A 26,797-nucleotide genomic window follows, 5' to 3' on the forward strand; every position below is an offset into this window, starting at 1 on the left:
AAACAGAGACAGCTGTTGGTGAGCAACCTCAAAGTGGAGTTCTGAGGGAAAAGGGGAGAACATGTCACTTACTTTACACCTACTCTGTATTCTTGGCTCTCTCTGTCATGCTCAGCCAATAACTCTTGTAAGCAAAGTGTGCCTATTCTGCCCACAGCATTGGAAATATCCAAAAAAGAGATTTATTTTTATTTTTTTAAGGCTAACAAGATACGAACCTAGAAAGCCTTTGCAGCAACTCTGACTCTTATTCTCCTTGCTGGGAAGAAGAAAGAACTCATATTTCCAAACCTCTGAAGAGAGATATGGGTGTATGTAACTTCAAAGATGACAACAGTGTTTGTTGAGTCTGACAGTTCTCCTCAGTGGCTGTCTCCATGTGAAGCTGTTCACAAGTTTTCCATTCACATTTTAGTCAAAGGCTTAAAAATTTAGAGCAACCACTATGAAAATGCAAGATCAGTGATAAAAATGACACACTGCACAGCTGAACAAAGTGTAGCCTTTGTGCAACAGCAGCAGAAACTGGTTTATCAGGTTCACCCAAGACATGTATAGATAAACTTTTGGAACAGTACAAAATCTGTTGGCGTATTGGCTGGTTTTCTCACTGTAGTGGGTTTCTGTGGCTGGGTTTTGGTAGGGGGGGGTCTACAGGGGTGGCTTCTGTAAGAAGCTGCTAGAAGCTTCCCCTGTTCTGTGGAGCCAATGCCAGCCGGCTCCAGGACAGACTTCCTGCCACTGGCCAAGGCAGAGCCAATTAGGAGCAATAGTAACACCTCTGTGATAACATAGTTAAGAACAGAAGTTTGTTGTGCAGAGAGAATTCCAGCCAGGGAAGACTGGAGTGATAATGTGGGAACAACAAAGTGGACACCAAGGTCAGTGCAGAAGGAGAGGGAGGAGGTTCTCCAGGAGCTGGAGCTGAGGCCCCTGCAGCCCATGGGGGACCATCGGGGTGCAGAGACCCACCTGCAGCCCATGGAGGAGCCCATGCTGGAGCAGGTGGATGCATGAAGGAGGCCGTGACCCCATGGGAGGCTCAGGATGGGGCAGGGTCCTGCCAGAGATCTGCGGCCCCTGGAGAGGGAAGCCCACGCTGGAGCAGGGTTTTCCCGGGTAGGACTTGTGGCCCCTTTGGGGACCCACGTTGGTACAGCTCATTCATAGAGCTCTGCACCCCATGGAGGAGTGACCCACGGGACAGCAGTTTGGGAAGAGCTGCTGCCCAAGGGATGGACTCACATTGGAGAGGTTCATCAAGGACTGTCTCCCGTGGGAGAGACCCCACAGGAGCAGGGGAAGGACTCCTTTCTCTGAGCAGCAGCAGAAACAACAACTGACCATAACGCCCATTCCTGTCCCCCTGCACTGCTGGGGGGGAGGAGGGTGAAGATGGGAGGAGGGGTGGGGAGAAGGTGTTTTTAAGACTGTTTTATTTCTCACTCTTTGGCTCTTATCCTGTTAGTAATAAATATAAGTACTGTCCCCACTCTGAGTCTCTTTTGCCCTTGAAGATAATCAGTAAGTGACCTCTCCCAGCTCTTATCTCTGCTCATGAATTCTTAGCTGTTTTTTTCTCTTCCTTCTGTCCAGTTGCAGAGGGAGAGTGAGAGAACAGCTTTAGTGGGTACCTGGTATCCTGCCAGGATCAACCCACTACACTCACCCAAAAAAAAAAGAAAAAGGAGTACGAGGACTAATGGTAGCAAAATAAAAGCTGCAAAATCTAGGCTGTAACTGGTATGAGGTAGTGAGAACTCAAAAGTTAGCTGCTTATCGGTTGATAGGAATGCTCCTTTTTGTGAATCACAGAATAGCACTGAAAATCCTCCCCAACTGCTTTCAGCCTTGAGCCCAAAAGACGTCAAGGTGTGCTGGAGTACTGGCCTGACCCGAAGCCTGTGTGCCAGGCCAGTGCAGGTAAAGCTGCAGACAGGCTGCAGATGACTGATTAACTAAAGTTGTGAGGCTCTGTTTTGTTGGTGCTGGTAGCTCTGCCATGAAGCTCAGCTGCTGTTCCCAACGTAGGGAAACTGCTTGTCGCTGGAAAAAACGCAGAAAGGCAAAACCTCCGTGCTGTACTGCAACTCTTCCTCTAGGGAGCTGACCCTGCTGAGAAGTCAGAGGAAATAATGATTAAAATAATCCATGGGGGAGGCTCCCAGTGAGGAAGAGCTGTGCTGCAGTCCCAGGCTGAGTTTGGTCATCCTGAACCCAGACCAGCACTCCACAAATTGCAGCGTGTTCCCTCTGAGTGCTACTGGCAGGAAAGGGGGACCATTTCAAGGTGCTATCGTCAGTCACTTGACTCCAGTTACATGAGTTACTCTAGAAGACCATTAGGATAGGAAGTATCCTTTTGTTGCACCTTGCGTTTCTCTGGGATGCAAAAAAAAATCCCTCTGATTTGCAGGGAGGTAATCTGGGGCACCTACCAATTTTGTCAAGGATGCCTTGAGCTCAGACTGTTGCAGGGAAGTGTGCTGCTCCATAAACAGCACCACCTACTCCCAAGGTGAAAAAATATTTGCCTTTAAATCCCAATAGGATTGAATTATGGCCAGTTATCCACTGTGTTACAGAACTTTCATATTTTTCAAGTACAGATAAATGTGTAGCATGAGGAGTAAAGAGAGAGCAGAGAAATGATCTTAGTGTTAATGGCAAGCCTGTGGTGTTTCCCTGCTCTCTCCCAGAGCAAGATGCAGCTATAATTATTTCTGCTGTTTTCCTTCAAAGTATTGCTCCACAAATAGTTATAGCCCTTAAGAATTGAACCATTTTTTAACGTTATTAAAACAAACCAGAGTTCTAGTATCCTGGGGCTCAGAACATGAGCTGTGTTAAGGGATAATAGGAAAGTCAAAAGACTTTTTTTGGAGACTAAACATTCACCTTTGTTCACTGGAATTAGAATTACAGAATGGTTTGGGTTGGAAGGAAGCTTTAGAGAACATAGAATCGTAGCATGGTTTGTGTGGAAAGGACCTTTGGAGATCATCTGGTCCTGCCATGGGCAGGGTCACCTTCCACTAGACCAGATTACTCAGACCCCCATCCAATTTGGCCTTGAACACTTCCAGGGATGGGGCATCCACTTTTCTGGGCAGCTTGGTCCAGTGTCTCACTACCTTCATCATAAAGAATTTCTTCTTTGTGTCCAATCTAAATCTACCCTCTTTGAGTTTAAAACCATCACCCTGTGCCCTGTAATTACAAGGCCCTGGTAAAAGGGGCTTTGGTAAAAGGTTTCTCTTCATGTTTCTTATAAGCCCCCTTTAAGTATTGAAAGGCCACATTAAGGTCTTTTAGATTAATGAATGCTGAGAATCAAACAACAGAAACAAGTGTGATCACTCAGTGGGCTTCCCTTTTTGGGCAGGTCTCAGGACTGTGTGTATGCAGTCAAAATCAGTGAAGATTCTTAGATGCTGACTGAAATGATGAGTCTTCTAGGGAATGGGTGTTAAAAGGGACCTGCAAAATCCTTATTCTTTCTACCCAGAGATCGGATTACTGGGAGAATTTTGAATGGAGTAGGCTGATTCTGAGACAGCAGACTGCCTTACCTCAACAAACTGTTACGTTAGTTTTCTAATTCCTTTATTCCATGGATCTTCTGCAAAGGATCCTGAAAACCAAGTCAAAGATCAGGCTGATTTAAATCAAAGTAATTGAAAAGACAGTAGATGAACCAGGGTTTGACATATTCTGAAGTGCAATTTGTGACTTGTGCATAAGGATTATCACCCCAGCTGTGAAGTAGAAATTAAGTGTATTTATTTTGAACTTTCTAGAGGTCCAAAGAAATAATTCAACTTAAGCAGGAAGGGAAAAGCAGCAGCCATAGGTAAAAAAAAAAAAAAAAAAGAAAAAAAAAAGAGAGAAAAATTCCTTGGAAAAAAAAACATGTTGGGAAAGGTTATATTTAAATGCAAAGCAAGGGGAACTGACCTTAATATGTTGTGACTACTCAGTCACTTATTTTCTGTTTAAATCTGTTTGTTTTGCAACCTTTAACATTTTTAAATTTAAATAAAGGGTTATGGTTTGTTTTGTCAAATGACTTCACGCACAGCAGATGTTTCATATTCAGAAAATCCTTTTTGTTTCAATAAGGAAAGCATTTTTCAAACTGCTACTGCAGGGACAAAACAAAGCTATCTTGTTTTTCCAATTCACGCACTTGCACAAAATGACTGCACTGATCAGAGATGGTTTTATATTTATTATCTGAGTTAAAACATTAAAAAAAAAAGTTTTAAAATTAAATATTACAGACTATGGAGTTGAAAAAGATTGACTGTCAGCATCTCTTTCCCACTTGTGTGTTTTAAAGACTAATCTTGTGCTGCAGGCTTTCCCTCAGAAGTGGCACATGAGCTCTGCCTCTTCTGACCTGACTGTGCACCTTGTGCCCCAGGTCATCAAGATCCTGTTCTGCACCACTGGAAGGGTAAGAGGGCAAGATGGTGCATGGCTTTTCTATGTTTCAATATGAAAATCCCAAGAACAAGTGGCATAATAAAATAGATATTTTAATACAGTAGAATAAAAATAGGAATGCAGATAACCAGTAAATCCTTCATCCCTCAGATGCTGGGAATCTGGCTTGCAAATGGCATGGGACAGACTCCAGATGGATTTTCCCATGGCCTGCTATGCAGATCCTGTCCATGAAGAGGCTCTGCCTCCCTGCCATGCCATGGTGCCTTTCAGTTTGTGTAATAAACAAAACCAGGTATTTTCTCCTGACAGCCTGAAGTGTTACCTCTGTCAGAACACCCAGCAGTGCACACCACAGGCTGGCATTAAGGACTCCAGCACGTTCCCTTGCAGTGGCTATTCATGCTAATGTAGGAGCTGATCAAGCCCTGCATCCAATGCCTGTTAGGGCAGACCTGGTGTGTTCATGGTCACTAACTCCTCAAATAAAATGTCTTCTATAAGGCTCTCAACACAGATCCCATTTTGTCAGTATAGTTCAAAACCAGTGCATGGATTCAGAAAGCAGGAAAATACAAACACACTGTCTAGCCAAGTAAACTTTTATTTTCTCAGGGTATTGGGCAAAAGAAATCAAGCGTGTTAAAAAAATAAAAAGCAAATTTTTTTCTCTAGCTGAGAAGATAGTAGAGAGGGTGACTTGCACAGAATAACACTAAGCTCCTGCCAAAACTTATACCCTGGGTGACATTGACACCTTTATTTACCCGGTCACAGATAGGTTATAACCTCAGCTTATGGATGGTGGCTGTATTTAAAAATAGCACCACAGCTTTGAACAGAGAACAGTTTTGCTTATAAGCTCAGGAAGCAGGGAAGCCTTGTGACTCATGGCCATCCTGACTTCCTTATATGCCCATTTGTCATCATGGCTGGGCTTCGCGAACGAAGATTTGGGAAGGACTCTACCCACACTTGCTACAAGCACACTGGTGGCTAAAGAGGCCAATGCGAGGTAGACAAGTCTGGTTGCAAAAGGCACAGCAGAAGGACTCCTTAGGTGGTATCGACAAGACACGATCTTTCTGCATTGTCTTTTCTCCTCAAGAGTGATCCTGCGTGCATTCTCAAAGGAAGCAGCAGCATTATAGATGGTGTGTCTCCAGATCTCCCAATTGGAGGCCAGAGTAGACCAGTGATGTTGATCAATATGGCCAAGGCTGAGATGTTGTTTCAGGGAGTCCTTGTATCTCCTCTTCGGGGCTCCTCTCTTGCGGCGGCCGGTGGCAAGTTCACCATAAAGCAAGATCTTGGGGAGGTGGTGGTCCTTCATCCTTGAGATGTGTCCTGCCCAACGCAGCTGTGTTCTCAGTAGCATGGCCTCAATACTTGTGACTGCTGCTTGTTCTAGAACAGATGTATTAGTGACATAATCTGACCAGTGGATGTTTAGGATTGTACGGAGGCAGCGTTGATGGAAGCGTTCTAAGAGTCACAGGTGGTGGCGGTAAATGACCCATGATTCAGACCCATATAAAAGAGCAGACAGCACAATGGCTCTGTAAACACTGATCTTGGTACTTTTCTTCAAGTGTTTATTTCGCCAGACTCTTTTATGAAGTTTTCCGAAAGCTCTATATGCCTTTGCTAACCTGTTGTCTATCTCTCCACCCATTTGTAAACTGTAATTAATAGCTCTAATATCATACTTTATTTACTCTGCATCTTATTTTAGGGTTTCATCCTCCAGCCCTTAGTTGTATTGTAATCCTTGTGTTCAGTAGGACTGTTCGCACAATGGAAGATTATTCATGTGAATAAATTTTTAGCTGGAAAGCATGTGCACAAGTCTCCACTCAGCTGTCCCCATGTCAAGAAGGGATTAGTTATTTGCTAAAGGCCTGATTCAGCATCTGTATCCATCAATAAGCACATGTTGACTTCAGTTTAGGCCTTAACACTGTGGTGTCTCACCCTCTGACACCTCGTAGTGACTTCCACATTGAATGCCTCTTTAATGGAGGGCAAGGGTTGGGAACATTGTGGAGACAGTACCCGCAGCTGTCATGGGGGAGAGGAACTAGTCCTCATCCAAGGTCAGCAAGACCTTCAAGGGCAATATAAGTGTGTATGTTCCTCAGATTTAGCATGTTCCTACTGCTTTGCTGAATCCAGGACCTTCCAACAGTATGAGGTTCAACAAGACCAAGTGCCGGGTCCTGCACTTTGGCCACAACAACCCCATGGAGCACTTACATGTTTGGGACAGAGTGGCTAGATAGTGGCCAGGTAGAAAGGAACCTGGGGATACTGATTGACAGGAAGCTGAACATGAGCCAGCAGTGTGCCTAGGTGGCCAAAAAGGCCAATGGCATCCTGGCCTGTATCAGAAATAGTGTGGCCAGCAGGACCAGGGAAGTGATTCTTCCCCTGTACTCAGCACTGGTGAGGCTGCACCTCGAATGCTGTGTCCACCTATGGGCCCCTCAACTTAGGAAGGACACCGAGATGCTGAAGCGAATCCAGAGAAGGTCAATGAAGCTGGTGAAGGGTCTGGAGAACAAGTCCTATGAGGAGCAGCTGAGGGAGCTGGGGTTGTTCATCCTGGAGAAAAGGAGGCTCAGGGGAGACCTCATCACTCTCTACAACTGCCTGAAAGGAGGTTGTAGCCAGGCTGGGGTTGGTCTCTTCTCCCAGGCAACCAGCAATAGGACCAGAGGATATAGTCTTAAGCTGCACCAGGGGAGATTTAGGTTAGACATGAGGAAGAACTTCTTCTTAGGAGGGGTTTTTGGGCAGTGGAATGGGCTGCCCAGGAAGGTGGTGCAGTCTCTGTCCCTGGAGGTATTTAAGAAGAGACTGGATGTGGCACTGAGTGCCATGGTCTAGTTGATACGGTGGTGTTAGGTCATAGGTTGGACTCAATGATCTCAGAGGTCTTTTCCAACCCGGTTGATTCTGTGATTCATTCCTAAGTGGTAGCAATTTTCAGGGGGGTCACACTTATCACCCTGTAGCCCATGTTTGTTCACACAGGCTGTTGTTTATCCACAAACACCCTTTCTCCTTAATACCTCAAACAGACCTGACACTGTATTGGAAAGGGAAAGACGTGGGACATAAAAACATGGAGTCATTTGTCTGCTTTCCCATGTTTTTTGTGGAGGAGTGCTGGGTTGAGTCCTGCAGCTCTCTTCTCCAGGGGAATCCTGCCATGGGTGAATAACTTCCCTGCCAGAAAGCCTGGCCTCATAAAGGATCCTTTCCCCAGGAAGCAATTCAAGGAGCAAAGTTGAAGCAGTTTCAAATAATTTGATCAATACTGCAGAAGGTTGGTGTCACGTAATGCCAGGGTAAATTGCCGAAGTGTCAAGTGAATATATTCCTTTGATGCTGGAGTTTGCAAAACCATTGAATGCCGACTGTTACTGCACCTTCCCATCACCAGCTTCAGACAAAACCTCCCAACTGCATCAGACTTGCTTGGCAGCAACCAAGCGTGACCTGCTACAATGGCAAAATACAAATCCTTCCCTTTAGCCCCACATTGATAATCACATCAATAAATCCCACTCACTGGGGGCAAAGCCTTCAGCTCTGTCACCTCTGCATCCTGCTGCCCATTTCTTTTTCCTCTTCCCCACAGGGTATCTGTTTTGTCTGTGCTGTGCTACACACCTCACGGGAGCCAAGCCCACCTAAGGGGAGAGCAGCTTGACCAGGGAAGATGTGGAATAAAAGGAGAGAAAGCTAAAGTAATCAGGTTGAAATATGCCAGATTATTTGGCACCTTTTGCTCTCTCCAAGATTTTTGCAGGTTAGAGCAGTCATTCTCCATCTGTCCTGGGCAAAGGCTGGACAATGTCCTGGGCAACCAGTTCTAAGTGGCCCTGCTTGAGCAGAGGGTTGGCCCAGATGACCTCCAGAGGTCCCTTCTCACCTCTACCCTTCTGCAATTGTGTGGTCTCAGACTCAGCTTGTGCAGGTTTCCCTCTGGAGAAGAAAACTCCCAGCAGTTCATTAAGTCAGAATAACCACCATGTTTCTGCCATCTGTGTCCACAATATCAGCAGGGAATGTGTTTAGAGGTGAGAACGTGCAGGAACCATGGAGTGAAGCTCTGTCCCACCAGCTCCTACCTTTTATGCAGTGACCTGGGGAGGTGGTACAGGTTCTGAGGAGACAGAGAAATTAATTCGGGATTAATATCTTGTGGCAAAGATAGAAGAATTAATTTCAGAAGGAGGCTCAGACACCACAAGGATAGGCTACATCTGGAAAAGCAGGTAGAATTAAATGACCATGTCTTTTCCAGGACACAAGAAGGATGTAAGAAACATCTGCATCTAGCAGCATAACACTAGCATAGGCCTTGTTATTGATGATTAATCCAGAAAACAGAAAAAATACATTCCTTTTTAGATCTTAACTTTATTCTCTTTATGTTTGGGTGCTTCCTATCTCAATGTGCAAAGAGATGAAATATGAACTGCTTTATGAACAGTAAAGTACCACTTTTACTGCAAAAGGAAGTAATTATCATTGTTTACATCACACATTGCCTTGCAACTACTGTGTTAAGAGAACAAGTCCTAGGATAATCAGTGTTTTATAGTTGTGGTTTTTTCCTTCTAAAGTGTCTAATTGTTGTTTCTTCTGTCTCTCATGGTGTGATCGCATCTTGCACAATGGCAATAAAGATAAACTTTAGATAAATAAGATCTGTCTATAGATAAAATCTGTAAGACAAAATCTTAAAGCTGGGAATCAGGTGAAGAGTTCATGAGAGCTGAGAGTTTGGAAGGAGCCATATTTGTCTTTAATCATATTCATATTGCAAAGAATAAACATGGCTTTATTATTGTCCCAGACAAAATCCCACTTCATATTTTGCACCTCTAACAACAACAGTAACTTGGACAAGGACAACAAAGAAAGCATGAGATGTGAGGGCTGGCTTGAGAATAGTGTCCTGGCCACTGTGCTCTGTGGGCTTAAGAAAAGTGACCAGGATATGAGCTGCAAGGAGTGATGTCTCCAGTGATGTGACAGGCAGACAAATGGGTATCTCCATTGTTTCACATAGACTTAGAGCCTCTGTGAAGACTTAGCACTACCTGATGTCCCAGGTGGGTTTAACTCCCAGTCCTGAGTACTATTTCACCCCAAGTGGTTCTCTGCTCTGCAGCAAGGCCATGGATTCTCCTAAGGGACTGCTCTTATAAAAAATGGTTTAGAAATACAGGCTCCTTTCCACTTTAGGAGATTGTATTCATACAACCTGTCATAAAAATGGCCAGCAATTTTCTACACAGAGGAGGAAGAATGAATATTAGCATTAGGACTTTGGTTACCAGTGGAAAAGGCTTACCAAAGACAAAAATATAGGATTTGATTGCAAGTTGGTGGCAGTCAGTCCCAGAGGTGCTGCACAAAGGCATATTCCTTTGGATACTGCCAGTAACACGTACATGCAAAGAACTGAGAACGTGGTGCTTGGTTTTAGGACTCAAGTGTATTGTCAGCACCAAATGCACAGCTTCAGATGCCTGGAGTTCTCTGGTGCAACACCAGCAAGTTCCTTCAGTTGCAGGGAAACTGTTCTGATGGCCAGCTGGGGGAGAACCTCTGTCTTTTTAATCCCTAGTTCAGCCTATCTACTTACCATAGTCTTTCTAATTTTACTACCTTGACAAGTATCTTGTTTGATCTCTTCAGTTATTTCTCACATATCCAAAGCATGAAATAGCATTTTCACAGTCAGGATATAAGAGACACTTTATTGGCACACTTCTAAAGAACTAGTGAGCATCCGAACCTTTTTGCCAGTTGAGTGGCACAGACCTATCCCAAAGCAGGAATCAAATTCTTACCTAAGTTTTGCTGCATAGCATAGAAGTTGCTGATTCAACACAGGCAAGGTCTGATGGGTGTTAACCTGGTGTGGTACTGCTTGTGAACAATAGGCATCTGGAGCACACCTATGGAGGAACCTGCAGTGCGTGGCCAGCAATCCTCAAGAGAAATCATGCCTTGGTTTCTGGAAGCTGCTCCATGAATGAAAAGCCCAGCTCATTGCCAGCATGAACTCAAAACTTTCTAAGGTCAGGTATGTCCTTGTAAGGTGCTCAGGAAGCTAGTTGCCAACATGAAAGATGGAGGAAACCAGCCTCTATTTCAAGGACATTATCTGCAACAAATGTTTGTCAAGCTGAAGTACAGCAAAGGGTGATGCCAAGGCACATGTTCCTATGACCCAGTTATCTTCCAGAAACCCAAGTAGGATAGAGAGGATTCTGGCTTCTAGCTACAAGAGAGCAGCTGAGCATTAACACATAGTAACCTAATTAATTTATTCCCCCAAAGGATAATTACTAGCTTTTTTTTTGCCTTTTTTTTTTTCTGCAAAGTAGCAGCCTAAGATTGGTGCTGATTTTAATTAACTAGCCAATGGGAGGCTGGATGGGCTGAGGAGAGATTTCATACAAAAGCTAATGCTCTAACCTAGTTTAGAGTGTTGCTTCAGTGGAAATTAGGGGGAAGCTGATATCAACCAGTTATGGGTCTTTTAACATCCATGTTACCGGTCATATAACAAGTCTTCCCAAGTGATCCACAGCACTTAAATTAGCAAACCAGAAGAATTTAGTGAACACACAAGAAATAAGTAATTTCCAAGGCAAGCACAATTCCTTCTTTCTGAACACACCCAAGTTAGAAAAGGAAAAGGTCCTTCTTTCTCTAACCAAGCACCTGCTTCATTGTGGTGGGTGATATGAGCTCTGCTGCTTTAACAAGACTATAACTATCTCTGCATTTCTTCCTTTTGTCTTCCCAGGTCTGTTGTCATCATATATGGCTCAGATTAGTAACTTTTGCCTTGATTTATTTTCCCATTACTGAAAATAAGGCACTTCAGGATCTTATTTAGTGTTTTTGTTTCTTTGGGAAATAAAAGACTATTCAACTTACTGATGATCTGTAAATTCTTCATATAAAAGCAGATTTTTTTCCTCATCTCTGAAAATCAGGACTCTCTGATTCTTGCCTTGGGCCCACAGCAATTTATAACCACTAAATCACTTTTGCAAGGTGATGCTAACGAATGCAGGACATCGATTATTGCTTTATTATTCATGGGCTGTGTTTTGCTTTGTATTGCTCTGTTGTGAGAAGTTACCATCTGAGTGGGCAGAATAACCACATTGTGGAAGAAATGAGGTTTTAGTTCCCTCCAATTTCACAAGCAGGAATATGAGGCACAAAGACATGAAAATAATTTACCAAGGTCACAGTACTGCAGACAAACCATCCCATCCTTTGCCCATTCCTCAGCATTACATCATCTTCGTCTCAGCTGGCAAAGTGCAGTTAGGATTATTACAGTTAGAAGGTCATAGAAAGCTATAATTTTAAAATTCAGGTAAACTGCAGTCTTGTAAGAATCTCTTCCTTTTCATGAACAACTTCATCAAGGTGGTTGGGAGTCAGATCCTGTACCCAAATGTTGTGAAACATTGACTCACAAAGCAAGGGACTCTGAGTCACTGTGAATCACTGAAGCAAACTATTACCTGGCAGCTGAGCAGCACTTCTTTTTTTAGGTATCCATAGGTAAGTGGTGGCTTACACACTCTACTAGTGGAACCCCACAGCCTCTTCTAGGTCACTTCACAAAATCCCATAAAATTTCTCCTCTGCAAATCACAGCTTAATGTTTTGTGGGAATTATACACCCTTGCAATCCAACTTATCCATAAAATGCAGCCCAGTTCTAGGTGGGGAATATGTTTAAACCTTTCTGAATCTCATTAAAATCTCTTTTGATCAAAGATACACCAAATACCTATTTTTTCCTTTTTTCTGCGGGAACATGTAAATAAGACACTGAAAGAACATCAGGGCTGGAAAAGATTAATGAATTGTTGCCCTGTCTTTAGCACCTGATTTGGGTGGTGGAGGCAGGTTTGTACAAGAGAAGGGAGAGTCAGGTACAGTTATCTTAAAGAATTGATCAGTGTCTGTATATAGCTTTGGGCGTGGGGAAGGATTTAGCTTCTTGCTGCTGTGATTTTGTCCTAAATAAGGGACCAATGGCTTTTAAAGAAGAGCCTAAAGGACTTGGGTGCTGAGTCCTGGCTTGTAGGGAAGGCAGGCTGCCCACCTTCAGTTATCTATTTTAAATATTGCTGCTGTTCCCTTTCCCCTTCTGTATTTGATATTCTACCATTTTATCTAGTTTTCCTACATTTCTTCCCTGAATTGAGATGCTCCTACTGCCTGCTTCTGGTCCCCTTCACCCTTCTGCAGTGGGGGTGACTGAAGATGGAAGCTGTACTGTGTAGCCTTGGTGCAAGCAGCTTCCTGTCTGTGCTCTGCTATGCTGCAAGACCCTTGTCTTGCATCTCTTGGGGTGTGTTTGATTTCCATCAGTTCCTTCTCCCTGGGCTCTGGATGCACAGGAGAAAAAGGCCTTTTGTAGGGGCCACTTGATCTCTTCTCCCTGAACTAGTTGTTCTGATAGCTGTTGCTTGCCCTCAGAGGAATTGTTATGTCTACATGAAGGAAACCAAGACATGGTCTTGTTGCACACGTTCACTTTTTGAGGAAGATTTTGCTGTGGCAACACCCTCAAAACAAGACACCTCTCACCTGCCAGGTAGGTGAGTGTGAAGCTGAGACCTCTTCTTCATGGGGCTGCTGATGTCCTACCTTGCATATCCCATCTTTCCTCTTTGTTCCTGCTTGCACACCTTGCACACTCCTCCTACCCTCTCGAGAAGGACAACCCATGAGCTCTGTCCCTAAAACTGGGGAGCATTAAGTAACAGTGATCATGCCCATACGGGCACTTCCTTAACACTGGGCCTTTGTCCTATGATGCTTGTTTGGACTTAGCTCCACAGCAGTCTCCTTTGACATGTCCTTGCACAAGGGTTCTGTGAATATGGGTGAGTTAACCTTGTCCTGGAAAGAAACCTTAACTTTGTCCTTCAGCGATGCTGCTTGTCTTTATTACAGGTTTTGTACTTTTTGTTTACATGATGATGCTTGATGAACCTCTGAGCTCAAAGAAATACTATCTCCCATCTCTCCTCTCCATGAAGGGTGCAGGGAAACTGAAAGAGCAGCTGCTAAGAGATTCCTGGCAGAGAATCTTGCCCTTGGCACCCTGACTCAAGGCACGTGATTGTGAAACGCTCCCACTTGCGTGGATGCTACGTGGCTTGTTTGCAAATACTGGAACTTCAGCTGAAAGGTGCCAAGTGCTCACAACTAGCCAACAGGATATTGTTGGTGACCTCCTTTGTGAAGAATGTCCCACTGTTAGTGCCAACAACAAAGTACTGGCATGTCCAGGAGGCAAAAGGACAATGAAATAGTAGCCACCAGCCTCTTGAAGGGCAGTTGAAAAGATGACAGAGACAAACTCTGCTTGGTGGTGGCAGATGGTGTAACCAGAAGCAAATGTCACAAATTGTGGCTTGGGAGGTTCAAGTTGGATGCTGGGGGAAAAACCTTATCATGGGGAAGATGTGCAGCAGAGGTGTTGGGGGAACCTCCATCCTTGGAGGAGGTTCAAGTTTCTGCTAGACAAAGCCACAGCAGACCTGATCTAACATTGGCAATCATCTTCTTCTTAGCAGGAGGTTGGAATAGAAAGAGATTCCAAAGGTCACTTCCAACTACATACTCCTGTCCAGAGTGTATGCATGTGTACCTGCTGAAAGTTTGTGCTTCTATAGCTGCTCAAGGCCAATGACTGGAATAACTGAGAAGCTGTGTTACCTTCAGAAATGGAATACCATCCCCGGAGGTATGTAGCACATTATTTAGAGACTATTCTGGACTTCATTTTGTCCAAATATTGTATTTAAATACATTTTTAAAAATAGGTACTATATCACTATGACTGCCAGTCTCTTTGGCATTCAGTGTAATGAATCAGTGGTCAGTTATTTCTTGGCAGGGAACTAAGACTGTCTTGGGTCATATTGGAAATAAGACAGCATGTGCAATCTAAAAGCTAAATGAGCAAGAGACCATGTAAACAATATCTCATTTAACTTTTTTTGTGGGGGGAGGGGGCAGGGAAGATGTAATTTAGTTTAAAGCGTGCTAGGCCTTTGAGGAAGAATTGGAGCACTGCAAAAGCAGCGTGTGTTACACAGGAGAGAGTTTGTGTTGGTCCTTGGTTTGAGAAGATTGAACCTTATCTGTAATTTTAAAGGCTTACACAACACACAAAAAAATATTTTCAAGGGGAAAATTTAGATGAGTCTTGCACTTTGGGAACAGGATGGGTAACTGTTATTAGTGCTAATGTAAAAATCCACCGCACTTGGCATGATTCAGGGCACCTAAATGTACCATTAGCACTAAAAAGTCTTAAATGAATGAATTAGTATCCGTGCTTGTCCTGAATGAGGTAATATTTTTCCTGCTAAGGGATAGTTCTAGATGACAGGAACAAGGAGCAATCTCTGCATGGTTAATTTTTGTCCCTCCCAGGTGGGAAGGGCAAATTTGGGCTGCTGTTGGTATCAACTGACAGCCTTCAGTGCAAGGAGTTTGCTGGCAGCAACTTTTGGACTCTGGAAATCCACCCTTTGCTCACTTCTTGGCACAATGCAGCCACCTACACAGCTTCTGGAGCAGACATCGCTGCCAGTCAGCAGGAGCAGGTTGCCCTGTTTTGGCCCTGTCTGTGCTGTTTCATCCCTGGCCATTTTAAGGCAGAAGGGGCAGATTTGGCTGTGCTCTGTTCCCAGCCCTACCTGTGACAGTTCAGTTTTGGATGCCAGATCTAGTCTGCTGTTTTTAGCTGCGTCTCATAGACCGTCTCTACTCAGGACAGGATTTCTAAAGGGAACATTTTTCCCACCATCTCTCAGGGAGTTCCCAGCAGGGATATTCCAAGGATATTTTGCATTTTTGTGTTGTTTTATGTCTGGTTTAGTTGCTTTTCAGTCCTCAGTAGTTCCTTGGGTTTGTGATTACAGTCTCATTTAACATCCTTTGCTATGGAAAGTTGTAGTAGTGCCAGGGAACTGCTAAGCAAATGCCAATGCATATTTAAGAGTGGGAGGGAAGCATCATGAGACATGATGTTTATGAGGGAAGTAAACCCAAAGGAGGAGGAAATGGAGGAAGGGAGAATCTACTGCCAAGGGAGGATGTATTGCCAGAACATCCATAACATCTATTGCCAGAACAATGATCTTGCAAGAATCATTTAGCTCTTTTAATTTCTGCAACATGCAACATGCTGTGCTCTAAAATGACAAGATTTCTTTCCGTTCTGTGGGAAGTTGCTGTTATTTAGTAACTCCAGGTTCCCCTGATGGTGAGAGAGCAGCTGTTCCTTAGATTCAGTGACACATCCCACTACAATGTTAAATATACAATTGTTCTAATTGCTGATTTAAAAGGTCAAATAGAGGTAAAATTATCTCCTTGGTACTTCTAAGCTGCAGACACGCACGGTTTGGCTGTGACAGTTTTGCCATAGTAGGCACAACCACTTAATGCAGTAGGGTTAGAGGCTGACTTGCCTTCTAAACAACATTGTGACACTGGAAATAAAGTCACAGACTTCCATGTGGCCAAAGCAGGAACTGGTCAACCTCTCCCAACTTGAGCTGCCATGTGTGTATTAAAACTCCAGCTGGAGAAGCAAACAAGTACATGCCACTGTACGATAAATAAAGAAAGAAATGTACAGGAGATCTAGTAAGAAGAAACCAAGTACAAAAGTAAAAATGGATACTGTATAGAAACCATTCTGGCCCTTGCTTTTTAACATTAAAAATATGAAACCCCTATGCTGTTTACATAGAAGCTTCAGCAATGATTTGGAGGACTAAGTGCAATTACTGGTTAGTTCCTCGCTGGTCTTCAAAAATACATTACAAATCTCTTGGCTTGTTTGTCTGCACTGATGCTGCTATTTGGAATGTACTCTTGGCTTGAATCTTTCAAAGTTGTAGTAAAAATTGCTATGGGCAGCATCTGCCCTGTGATGCTGGACACTGAGTAACCTGGGTTAGAACAGGACCAGCTGGAGCTTCTGGGGTATAATCAAGACTTTTTAGTTTTCTCTTTGGTGTAGTTGGGGAATATTTTTTCTTTTACAGAGATTCATTATTGATACTGTGATCATGCATCAGAAGACCTGCTTATGTACTCTTTCTTCCTAGAGATGATCAGCAAAAAGCTGCTAAACTTACCTTTGTCAGGTTGAATAGATATATATATATAAAATATAGAGAAGTTCATCTACTCTAACATTTGACTTTGATCTTGGGGGTTTGGGTGTGAAAGCCTTGCAGAGCAAAGCTGCAGTGACTGGCACTGTGATTTGGTCTCTGTGTAACTTCCAGACACAACTGTGGTGCAGAATAGGAAGAAGGCTGCTGTCTTCTCCATCCAGAAAGGAGATTTGGGTGAATCTGTGCACTTGGGATCCAGCACAGTTCACAGAACCACAGAATATTCTGAGTTGGAGGGGACCTGCAAGGATCATCGAGTCCAACTCTTAAGTGAATGGCCCATAGGGGGGAACAAACCCACAACCTTGGTGTCATTAGCACCATGGCTCTAACCAACTGAGCTAATCTTAGGATTGTCTCCATTAGGAGGAAAAATTGGTAGTAACAGCCTGGCAGGGTTTTGTGGGCTTGTAACAAGCCAAGAGAGTACTACATGAACACACAGCAGACAGATATATCCTACTTCCCAGCTTTTTCTGATGCTTCTAAACACAAGCACCCCAGACCCTCTGTTTATCGTTGGAGAGGAGTTGTGCCTTGGCAGGTCCTGGACCTGCCATTCCTTGGTTTTAAGGACCTGATCAAAGCAGAGACACACAGCCAGCTCAGGCTTCTCAGGTTTCAGGCTATGCTCATGGCTCTGGTATTTTTTCCTCCAAGATTGTAGGAAAAAAAAGTGGTAACAGGTTACCAAACATTCGGCCTGTTGCCATCTTGGGATCAGGGACTTGGTGACAGCTGATAGAAACTTTCAGCAAAACACAAGTGTTACAGAGCACTTGAGATGCCCTCCCGTGCAAACAGAGGGTGACAAACTTCATCATTCCCTGTTAGGTGATCCCTAACTAAAACCACAGTGGTATCCATGTCTAGGCACACTTCCCTTTCCTTTTCTGTGTGTCCATGAGCAAACTCAGATTTTTATTAAGGGAATATAGGGTTCTCCCTGATCCCCCCCTCCCTTGCTTTTTAGGGGAAAAGTTGAAAGTTTGAGGTTAACAATTGAAAATACAAGAGAAATATCTGTCAACATAACATAGCCCTGAAATACATTGCCAAATTCTGTCTATTGCACCCTGATTTTAAAAGTGCTGAGAGGCCAAAATTTGCAGATTGCATCACCCTTGGAAAAGAAATCTCCTCCCCAAGAATCTGCTCTATTTTCAGAGTAATGTGAACCACTGACTGAGTCACTGCAGCTTTGAATTCTCTTTTTTCTTTTTTTTCACTAACTCGGGTTTTTTAATTAGAGGTCTCTGTTCCCATGCCTGCCAAGGTCATATTCTGTTATCCAGTCAGTAGACAGATAACTGGTGCGATGTAACTGCAAAAAAACCAATGTTCAGTACTAAGAAATGTGAGCATCAAAAACCTCTTAGTAAGTAGGCTGCAAACAATCTCTTAAAAATAGCTAATCTAAAAATAAAAGTGGTTAAGGAGCTTACATCTGGAGACTAAGAACAGTGCTCTGTCTGCAAAGTATCTTTGCCTTCAGGCAATAAATGAGCCTTAGGCCAGAGGGCAGGGTCTCTTCTGTGTCTGCTCACATGCAGAGCCTAAGCCAGTCTTAGTGTGATGCTTTTATCCAAGGAATTCAAGGTCGACTTCAGCTGATTCAGGAACACAGTGTATGAAATCTTGCTCCAGCAGGCCAGAGGTCTTGTGGGGTTCTTCTGCCTCAGCCCAAGGCTTTTGTATTCCTTCTCCCAAGCTGTGTGAGCACTGGGAATGGAAAACCAGGCTGAGCAGCAGTGGGTATGTGCCAGCCCTGGAAGCTGCATGGCTCTTCCTACTCATAAAGTTATTACAGGATGGACTCTATACTAGTGGGTGGTCAAGGATAAATGCAACCAGAAGGACAGCAGAAACATTAGCCTAAAGCCAGCAACAAGGCTCCAATCTATTTAAACAAAACACATTGTTGTCTTAAGTCTTTCAGTAGTAGTGGGGGCTTTTGGAGCTGTGAGGATTGAAGTGGGAGGCAAGGATGATACTTTGGTGTTCCTTGGAGATTTATGGCACAATAGTGTGTTCTCAGTGTTGGTGATACTAGATCAGGGAAGTTCATGTCTGAAGGCTGACACAGACTGAGGGAAAGATCAGTAAATGCATTAATATATCACTCTGTCAGGTTTACCTTTGCTTCCCTCTTGACCTCCAGGCTGGGGGACAATTACCATTGCACTTCTACTCTGCTGACAACTCAGAAAAGGAAGGCTGAAACCCACTCTCTCACTGCTGAATAGTCCAAAGCAAAAAGGTAGCAGTGAAAACTTTCTTTTTGTTCTAGTATAACTGCTGGTATAACCAGCAGGACTTTGTGAGCATTTCACAGCTGAGGAAAAAGCCCTGCCCTGCCCTACCCTGCCCTGCCCTGCCCTGCCGAGGTGGAGTACTGGAGAATAGCTGGAAGCCAACATCTCTCTGAGCATTTTCTTGCCACTTTCCATCAGCAGCATGTCTCTGCAGAGAGTTAGAGCTCAACAGTGTCCCTCTCGTGGAGGAGCACTGATACATGCCTGGATTTTGGTGTGCTTTAGTCCTTTAGCTGTGACTTCAGAAGGATGCAGGGATTAGAAGTAGACATTTCTTGAATGAACCTTACAGAGGACCAGACTTTATCCAGAAATTATGGGAAAATGTGTAACTACTCCCAAAAAAACCCCAAAGTCCCAACGTACCCCACTATAATGTATGGGGCAGGGTAATATGACTGTCATCTCAAACTGAGAAACACTGAACAGGATAAGAATGGAGCCTCCATTTCAAGTTATAAAGATGCTCTCCTAGAACTGAAGTGTGAAATTAATACCAAAGCCATTGTCAAGTCTATGCCTTATGAGTGGGAACTAATTAATGTAAAATTATATGCTCACAGCTGCAAAAACTAGTTAGAGGCTCCCTGAGGTAATACAGCAGAGAGAATATCTCCGCTCTTAAGCACTGGAGGTCTTCTAATGGAGAAAAGTGCATAATTACTGCAATTAAGACTTCTTGTTGGACCTCTGTACTACATCAGGCACTGGAATATTGAGGCGAGAAGCCAGACTATTTCCTGTTCTCCTGTGACTATTTACTTCAAGCATCTTTTGGAAATTCCCTAAAGGCCCAACAGCCTGAGAACATGACATATCCTTGGTGGATATTTATGTGTGCATAGATGTATGTAGGTCCAGCTGTAACAATTTCCATCCAGATCCCAGGGGTACAAGAACCGGAAACTGAGACAAATCCCTGCCAGAATAAAAGAAGTCCAGTTGCTGGCTGGTGTGTTAAACAGGGCATAAACAGCAGAGGATAAACCAATGGTTAAAGGGTTATTTTGCCCCAAACAGAGACTGAGACATGAGCCGACATAAGACCTGTCCTTTTACTCCAAATGTCCCTGCTCTATGTGCTTCCTTCCTCACGACTGCACAGTGCAGGATTGCCAAGGGGCAGCAGCTGTGTCTCAGCACAGGCAGAGCCATTAGGATGGACAAAATCACTGGGCAGCAGGAATGCAAGGGTGTGGGTGTGAAGACTTAAATAGAAATGCAGTGCAAGAGGCAAAGTCTGGAAGCAGGAAATACAATTCAAGTTAAGACAGACCCAAGTTGTGCTTAGGTGCATGATAAGAGCTAAGTTACAGTGTGCTTCATGTCTATCCTTGAGTCCCATAATGCTTGTTTTATTTTCAGTGAATTGTGATGCAGAAGGGCTCTCTGTAGGGAGGAAATGAGGCCTCACAGAGCCCTAAGTCTGCATCCACTGTGCTAAAAAAGCTTAGGCAGAACAAGAATAATAGTGTTAGCGTCCTAAGAAGCTTTCATTCAAGCAGCAGCAGATGCAAAGGAGGCAGCCCAAAAGGAGGGAGGTAACATCAATCAGAGCACTAGAAGGCATGCTTCTGCACACATTCCAGCAGAGGCTCTGAAAGGAAAAAGAGCAGATTTGGTACAGGATTGTAAGAAAAAAAAATTGGCTCCTGCTTGTACTGGAATATCCCCAACATTCACATAGTCAAGCCTTTGCCACAGAAACCTACTTTTTAAAGAGAGAGCAATTTTCTCCTGAAACTACAAAATTCCAAGACAATGTATTAATATATGAATTGGCTACCATGACTTAATGTTTAGTTTAGAAGTGACATCTTAAAAAGTCATCTACTGCTGGCAGGTCACAGCAAGAGATTAATTAAAAAAAAAAAAAGTCAATTTACTGGCATGTGGTATAGCAGAAAATAACATTTGGTCTTTGAAATTTCCCCATACCTCAGGGTGTTGACTGCAACACACAAAAGGCTTAAACTCCTAGTTACTGAAGGAGGAAGCAAAAAGCATAACTTGTCTTGTGGCCAGGGAAGAGAAGGCCAAGAATGTTTTTGGGTGCCTGGCTGACCCACTTTTTTTAATGCAGATGACTGCTTGCTGCTCATAAACTTCACCTGTCTTGAAGAGAAGTGCAGTGACCAGAATACAGTTTATGGGGTTGGAACAACTTGGTAGGTGTCTACTTGACTGTGCATGAGAAAGACAAGTAGGATAGCTTATATGTTGCCCTTAGTGTTAACCAGGAACCTGAATCAGCAGTAAGTTCTCTGTGATAGGTCAGTCCAAACTCTGTAAGGCATTAGCCCTGCAGTTATTGCTGTTTGGAGACAGCAATGACGAGGAGGGGTATTTTAGTTTAAGGGGAACTGACCCTTTACAGGGAGGTTTGCTGGTTTGAATGTGATTGCCTTTGATGTGACAGAACAAGAAACACACAATGCCTTCTTATGTGGTCCTGAAAACTTAACTTTGGCAAATTTGGAGGGATTATAATACTCTTCATCTGATCAGCTAATACGGCTGGATAAATCAATGAGTTTTTGGGTAATCAACCCCCCTTTTTTTAAAACACAGCTTTTATGTCTTTTGCCTCTGCAGCTGAGATGCACTTTCCGGGCTGTTAGTATGGTGTGCACACAAAGGACACAACTATAGGTAAAGGAATGATGATCATGCAAAAAGTCACTTGAGAGTGCCAGGGGCCCTGCCTTTTATGGGATAGTGGGGTCGTGGAAAAGAGCTTTTCTTCCAGTCTTCCTTTGCATTTTGCTATTTGCAGTGTCGCCAGCAAACCTCACTCGTCTGGAAGGAGTGGAGATGAGTTGCTGTTTCTCATCTCAAGGGTTTGTAGAGCTGTTTCTCACACTGGCTTGCCTGAAGCCTATAAACACTCCTTCCTGGGGTAACCGCAAATCTTTTCCAGAGCAAAGGCCACTAAAGCACTGTCTGCAATGCTTTGGGAGAACTTCAGAATGGGAATTCAGTACAGCCTAATCCTCCATCTGTTTTAGTAACAGTATCTAGAGTTGAGAAGTAAAATGCATTCAAATAATAGATTTAAATATACTGGTATTCTTTCAGTTTTCAGAACAAAGGAAACAAAGGAACTGTGAAGAGTGAACTCAAAACACTGAAATATACAGACTACAAACTTTGGTTTAATCATCTCTGTTAATCAACAATCTTTGTAAAGTCAACAGTGAGGAAATCAACCTTGTTCATGTCTCCTTCAGCCCACTTCCTGGATTAGCTTCTATTCAGCTGTTACTCTGTTTCCATGTATTAAATTAACAGCTATCTATTGTGAATGAAAGAAGTAAGTAAGACACCCTGTGGAGTGACAGTGGGAAAGGCCTGAAAAGACATGAACTTGCAAGTTCTGCTGTTTGTGAAGACAGACTTTTTTTCTTCATGTTATGTATTAAGTATTTAAGATGGTAAGTTGGCAGACACACGTTAGCTTCAATGACATGAAATTGTACAGCTTAAGACACTGTCTCTGAGGCTGTCAACACTCTGAAAGCTCCCAATGCAACAGTCAGAAGATGTATTTCCTTTTCCCTACATGTGACTCTCAGTATTTTGATCTTTGGCAAATGTCAAGTGTGGGGTTTAATTCTGCATTTCCTGGTTCTCACACACCTTCTGCTTTAACCAAATTCACACGACTCCTCGTGTAGTTTTAACATGTCCTAACAATAACACACTGATAAAAAAGACCATAGTACACACATAGATACTTGACCTAAATACTGTAGGCAAACAATCTCTTTGCTGATAATGCAGTTCATAAGGAATAAAGGTAAAGAGTGTAGATTACAATGGTAGGAGGGGTTCAGGGAAGTGCACTGCTCTATCAGGAGGGTGCAGGACCTCTTCATTCTGGTGAGGGAGGGAAATGAAGTAGGTTCAAAGATTTGGTTGTCCACCTAATATGACAAATAGAAACTGGTAAGCTGTATTATGTTTGTTAATAAGCACTACGGCTTCCTTGTCAGTTCTGCTTGCTGGAGCTCCTTTTCAGGACCCAGTGGTGTTCCCCAGATAGAGGTTTTCTAATGACAGAGACTTGGCATGATTCAGTGGAGTGAAGTCACAGAGGTGGCTGGTTTCTGGATGCTGTAATATTGCATGTGCTCCCATAGCTAAATAAAGCAGATGTGATGATGTTTTGCATTCCACAGCTCAGCTCTAGCTCTACTCCCTGCACAGAAAGGAAATGCTTCCAGGTAACAGAACTCCCTCAGAGGGATGGGTAGTTCTTGGGGACAAACACAAATGGCAAGAGGTAGCCTAGCAGTAGAGCAGTGTCTGGGTTACAGCTCAGGATGTAGCTAGGTTTGCATCTCTACTTGTGCAGTGAGCCCAAATGCCCAGGTCTGACTCGATAGAGGTCATAAGGTTGAAGCAGAGTCACAGTTGCTGTGCCTTAAGCACAGACTCAGAGGCTCTCCCTGTGTGAACCTTTCCCGGCTCAAGCCAGCTCACCTGGAAGAAAAAATAAGCCCTCTTGGCAGCCGCGGGACTTCAAGTTTATTTGACTTCCTCCTAAACACATCAGTTTGCCATCAGTAACTCTGCAGTCCAACGGCTCTTGGAAAAAACTCCCAGCTCATTCCCAGTCTCACTGTCGGCATGCATGCCAAAGAGTTGAGACAGCTCCCCCCTGGCAGCACTTCTTTCAGGCAGGTCGGCCAGCAGCTTTCCTCCCGGCTGCCTGCCCAGACCATAGAAGGGCTGATCCTTGACCTCTGCCAGCGTTGGTGTCCTGGGATGTCTGGCTGTGCCATGCACACTCTGTCAGGCGGAACGGCAACATATTCTCTTTGCTGGAAAAGTATCCAGCGTGTGTCCGCAAGCACTCCCTGCACCCCTGTTAAGAGTGTCAGGATGTCTGTGTCACTCCTCCACGACTGCCACTAGGCTCCTCTCACCACGCCTGTCGTGCCTGTGGCAGCACACACAGATAGTGCCAGCTGCCAAAGTGATGCGATGCCCCAAACTCAGAGTGGTTTGTGTTCCGCTTCTCAGTAGGGCTTGTGAAGCTTCCAATCTGTTGCTTGTTAAACTCCTCAGCGCCACGTGGGAGAACATGTGGGAGAACATCCTTGGTGTGCAACAGCCTCACATTTCCTTCGTGAACTCCGTAAGCCCTCGGAGGATGGCTCACAGCCCGCCCATCTGCTTGTGCCCCGAGTGAGGATTGCGTTGTTTTTCCCTACGATGTTTGCACCCCGCAGCACCAGCGCAGCCCCACGTCCAGCCCTGCTCAGGGCTGTCCCAGGCCGCGCCTTGGTGCGGCGGCGATGTTAACGCGACCAAGCGCTGAGCAGCCCGGGAGGAAACCCCATGTGCCGGGCACGGCATGGTGCCGCTGCTGCCTCACCAAAGCCCCTCCCCTTTGAACGCAGAGTAACAAAGCCCAGTTAACCGCGCTTTTAGGAAAACCTGACTGGAAATACCTCGGCATCCAGCCGCCCCCCCTTCCCACACCGCAGCGCCGGGGGGGGCGGACCCGCCGCCTGCGCAGACGCTCCCGCGGGTCCGGGAGGTGCCGCATCTGCCGCTGCCGCCCGGGGCCGTCTCCGTGTCCCCCTGGGCTTCGCCGGCCCCGCAGTGCCCTGCCCGGGCCGTCCGGGCGCGCCTGCCCGCGGCCAAGAGGCTCCTGCCCGCTTCACTTCGGGCTCGGAGCGGGAGGGCCCTCGCTGGGCCCCGCCGCGGAGTGCAGGGCCTGAGGCGGGCTGTGGAAGCACGGCCCTGCCCGGGACAGCCCTGCAAAGTGCTTTTGGCTTTTCCCTTATCGCCCTCGGAGACGTGTGGCTGCCCTTGGGGCGCTGCAGCTGCGTTTCTCCTCGGGGACTGGTGAGGGGGTGGGCACGGCGGCCGGGGCGAGGCCGCGGGGTGCTCCGGCGCTGGGGGGGGCCTGGCTCGCCCCGTGTTGCTCTTGTTGTCCTCCGCTGCCAAGGGAGCGGTTGTTGAAATAATTCCGTGTCTGCCTGCAGGAAAAGGGGAGAGAAAGGACACCGGGAGGAAGAGAACCCCCTCACCTGCATCCGCCCAAACCAGCTGAGCGGGGCAGTGGGTAAGGCCAGCGCCTCGCACCCCGCCTGTAATCCATCGCACTTGCCGGGTGTGCTGCCAGCCGGGAAAGCTTGTGCAGGACTGGTGGCATGCCTTTGGGTAATGCCTGGTAGCATTTCCACCGTTTGAGGGTGGCCCAGAGGAAAATCCGGTTTCCTCCTGAAACTACTCCTCGTTGCTCACTGAAAATAACTGTGGTTATATATGGCAGAGGGTGGAAAACAGGATTTGGGTTTTGTGAGCCTGTGGTTTACTCTACAGGGTGGGTTATGTGGCCCTCTTAAAACACGTTTCCTGGTTGAGGTTTGACACAGCACAGGCTATCTGTTGACATCAAGGCACTGTGAGATAAACCTGTTGGGGAAATACCGCTCTCCACAGGAGGGAGGGAAGGCTGCCGGCTTTAATTTGCTTCTCTGCCCATCTGATGGCTTCTTGTAAAGAAACTCTTGACTTTATTTCTAGAATAGACCAACCCTTTTCCAGGAGATCTCCACTGCTGTCAAAAGCATTCCAGGGCCTTACTAGATGTGCTGTTTCTGATTCCTATGAAAACTTCTGTGCCAGACCCAACAAACAGGGGTGTACGTGATGACTGACTGTTGACATCGGCTGGCATATGCACTTTGAAAGGTCACACTGTCCATCAGCCAAATCAGCTGATGTGAAGCATCTAACTGACCTGTTTGTTTCGTTCCAGGAAGATGGGATTGACAAACCATGAAGGAATAATGAGGGAATCCTGAAGCTGTAACAGAGTGTTTGCTCCTGGACTCTGCCCAAGGGGACTGTTTGCATATCAATGCTCTTAACCAGGTATGGCACAGAGATAATAGTGCCTCTCTTTCATATGCCTGAAGGCCCAGGGCTGAGCCTCTTCTCACAAACAGGTCTCACCATCACTTTTGGTAGTAGGACTGCTGTGTACTTGACCTAGGAGATCTAGAGGGAGCTGATCCAGCTCCTGTTGCTGTAATTTGCCACTTACCCTTGGAGGGATAGAATTCATTGGAGTTTTTTGGTGTGGGTTTTTGGTTTTTTGTTTTTTTTTTCCAGACCAATGACTGAATAGACAGTTCTCTAAAATATGCTTTTATTTAAGAAGTAGCACACATCATGAACACAATATGTGAGGAAAGTTTCTCCTTCTGTATGTTCCTTATGCACAGATTGTTTGTGTTTTGGGACTTGAAGAGCAAGGGAGGAGAAGCTTCCTTCTGCAGTGACTGGTCTGGGGAAGAGGGTTGTGTACTTTGTTTTGTTTTTAACCTTCCACTCCCTTTTCCCTGGAAACTTCCTGTGAATACATGGACCTTGTCCTCCAAGGGAAGGCAGCTGCTCTTCTCTGGTAATACAGCCAACATTGCCACTCTCTTCATTAGTGAGTTGGTCAGCATTTTGAAAGGTCAGAGGTGCATCTTAGCTAAAAGTTTACTCAACACAGAAACACCTGAGGAATGGTGGGGGTTTTGTGGTTTTTTGTTTGTTTGTTTGTTTTTTTAATCTTCTCATGGGGGTATTGACTTTATTTTTCAGTATTAATCCTTTTGGGGGATTTCTTTGCCCTCTGTGCCTGGAACATTCCTTACTGATAATAACCCTGAGACAAGAATTTGTCCTCTTCTTTTATAGAAGAGAAGATAAATGTGAGCCTGCTGGGTCACAGGCCATTTCCTGACCACT

The 26,797-nt window shown here is 44.8% G+C and overlaps 1 protein-coding gene across 3 annotated transcripts in view; it reads left to right on the forward strand.

Moving 5' to 3' along the window:
• Positions 1-24,879: 24,879 nt before the first annotated feature.
• Positions 24,880-26,797, forward strand: part of CHGB (chromogranin B) — a 61,412-nt gene continuing 59,494 nt past the window's right edge. Inside the window, exons 1-3 of one of the 3 annotated variants that reach the window (XM_027694921.1) lie at positions 24,880-24,895; positions 25,036-25,115; positions 25,815-25,930. In XM_027694921.1, the coding sequence (XP_027550722.1) occupies positions 25,917-25,930 (14 nt within the window). In that variant the 5' untranslated portion in view covers positions 24,880-24,895; positions 25,036-25,115; positions 25,815-25,916. Of the gene's footprint in view, positions 24,896-25,035; positions 25,116-25,814; positions 25,931-26,095; positions 26,133-26,797 lie in introns of those variants that run through there. The other 2 variants (XM_027694922.1, XM_027694923.1) reach the window with 2 other exon arrangements.

Source organism: Neopelma chrysocephalum, unplaced genomic scaffold, assembly GCF_003984885.1.
Source record: "Neopelma chrysocephalum unplaced genomic scaffold, ASM398488v2 Primary Assembly neopelma1_99, whole genome shotgun sequence".
Lineage (NCBI taxonomy): Eukaryota > Metazoa > Chordata > Aves > Passeriformes > Pipridae > Neopelma > Neopelma chrysocephalum.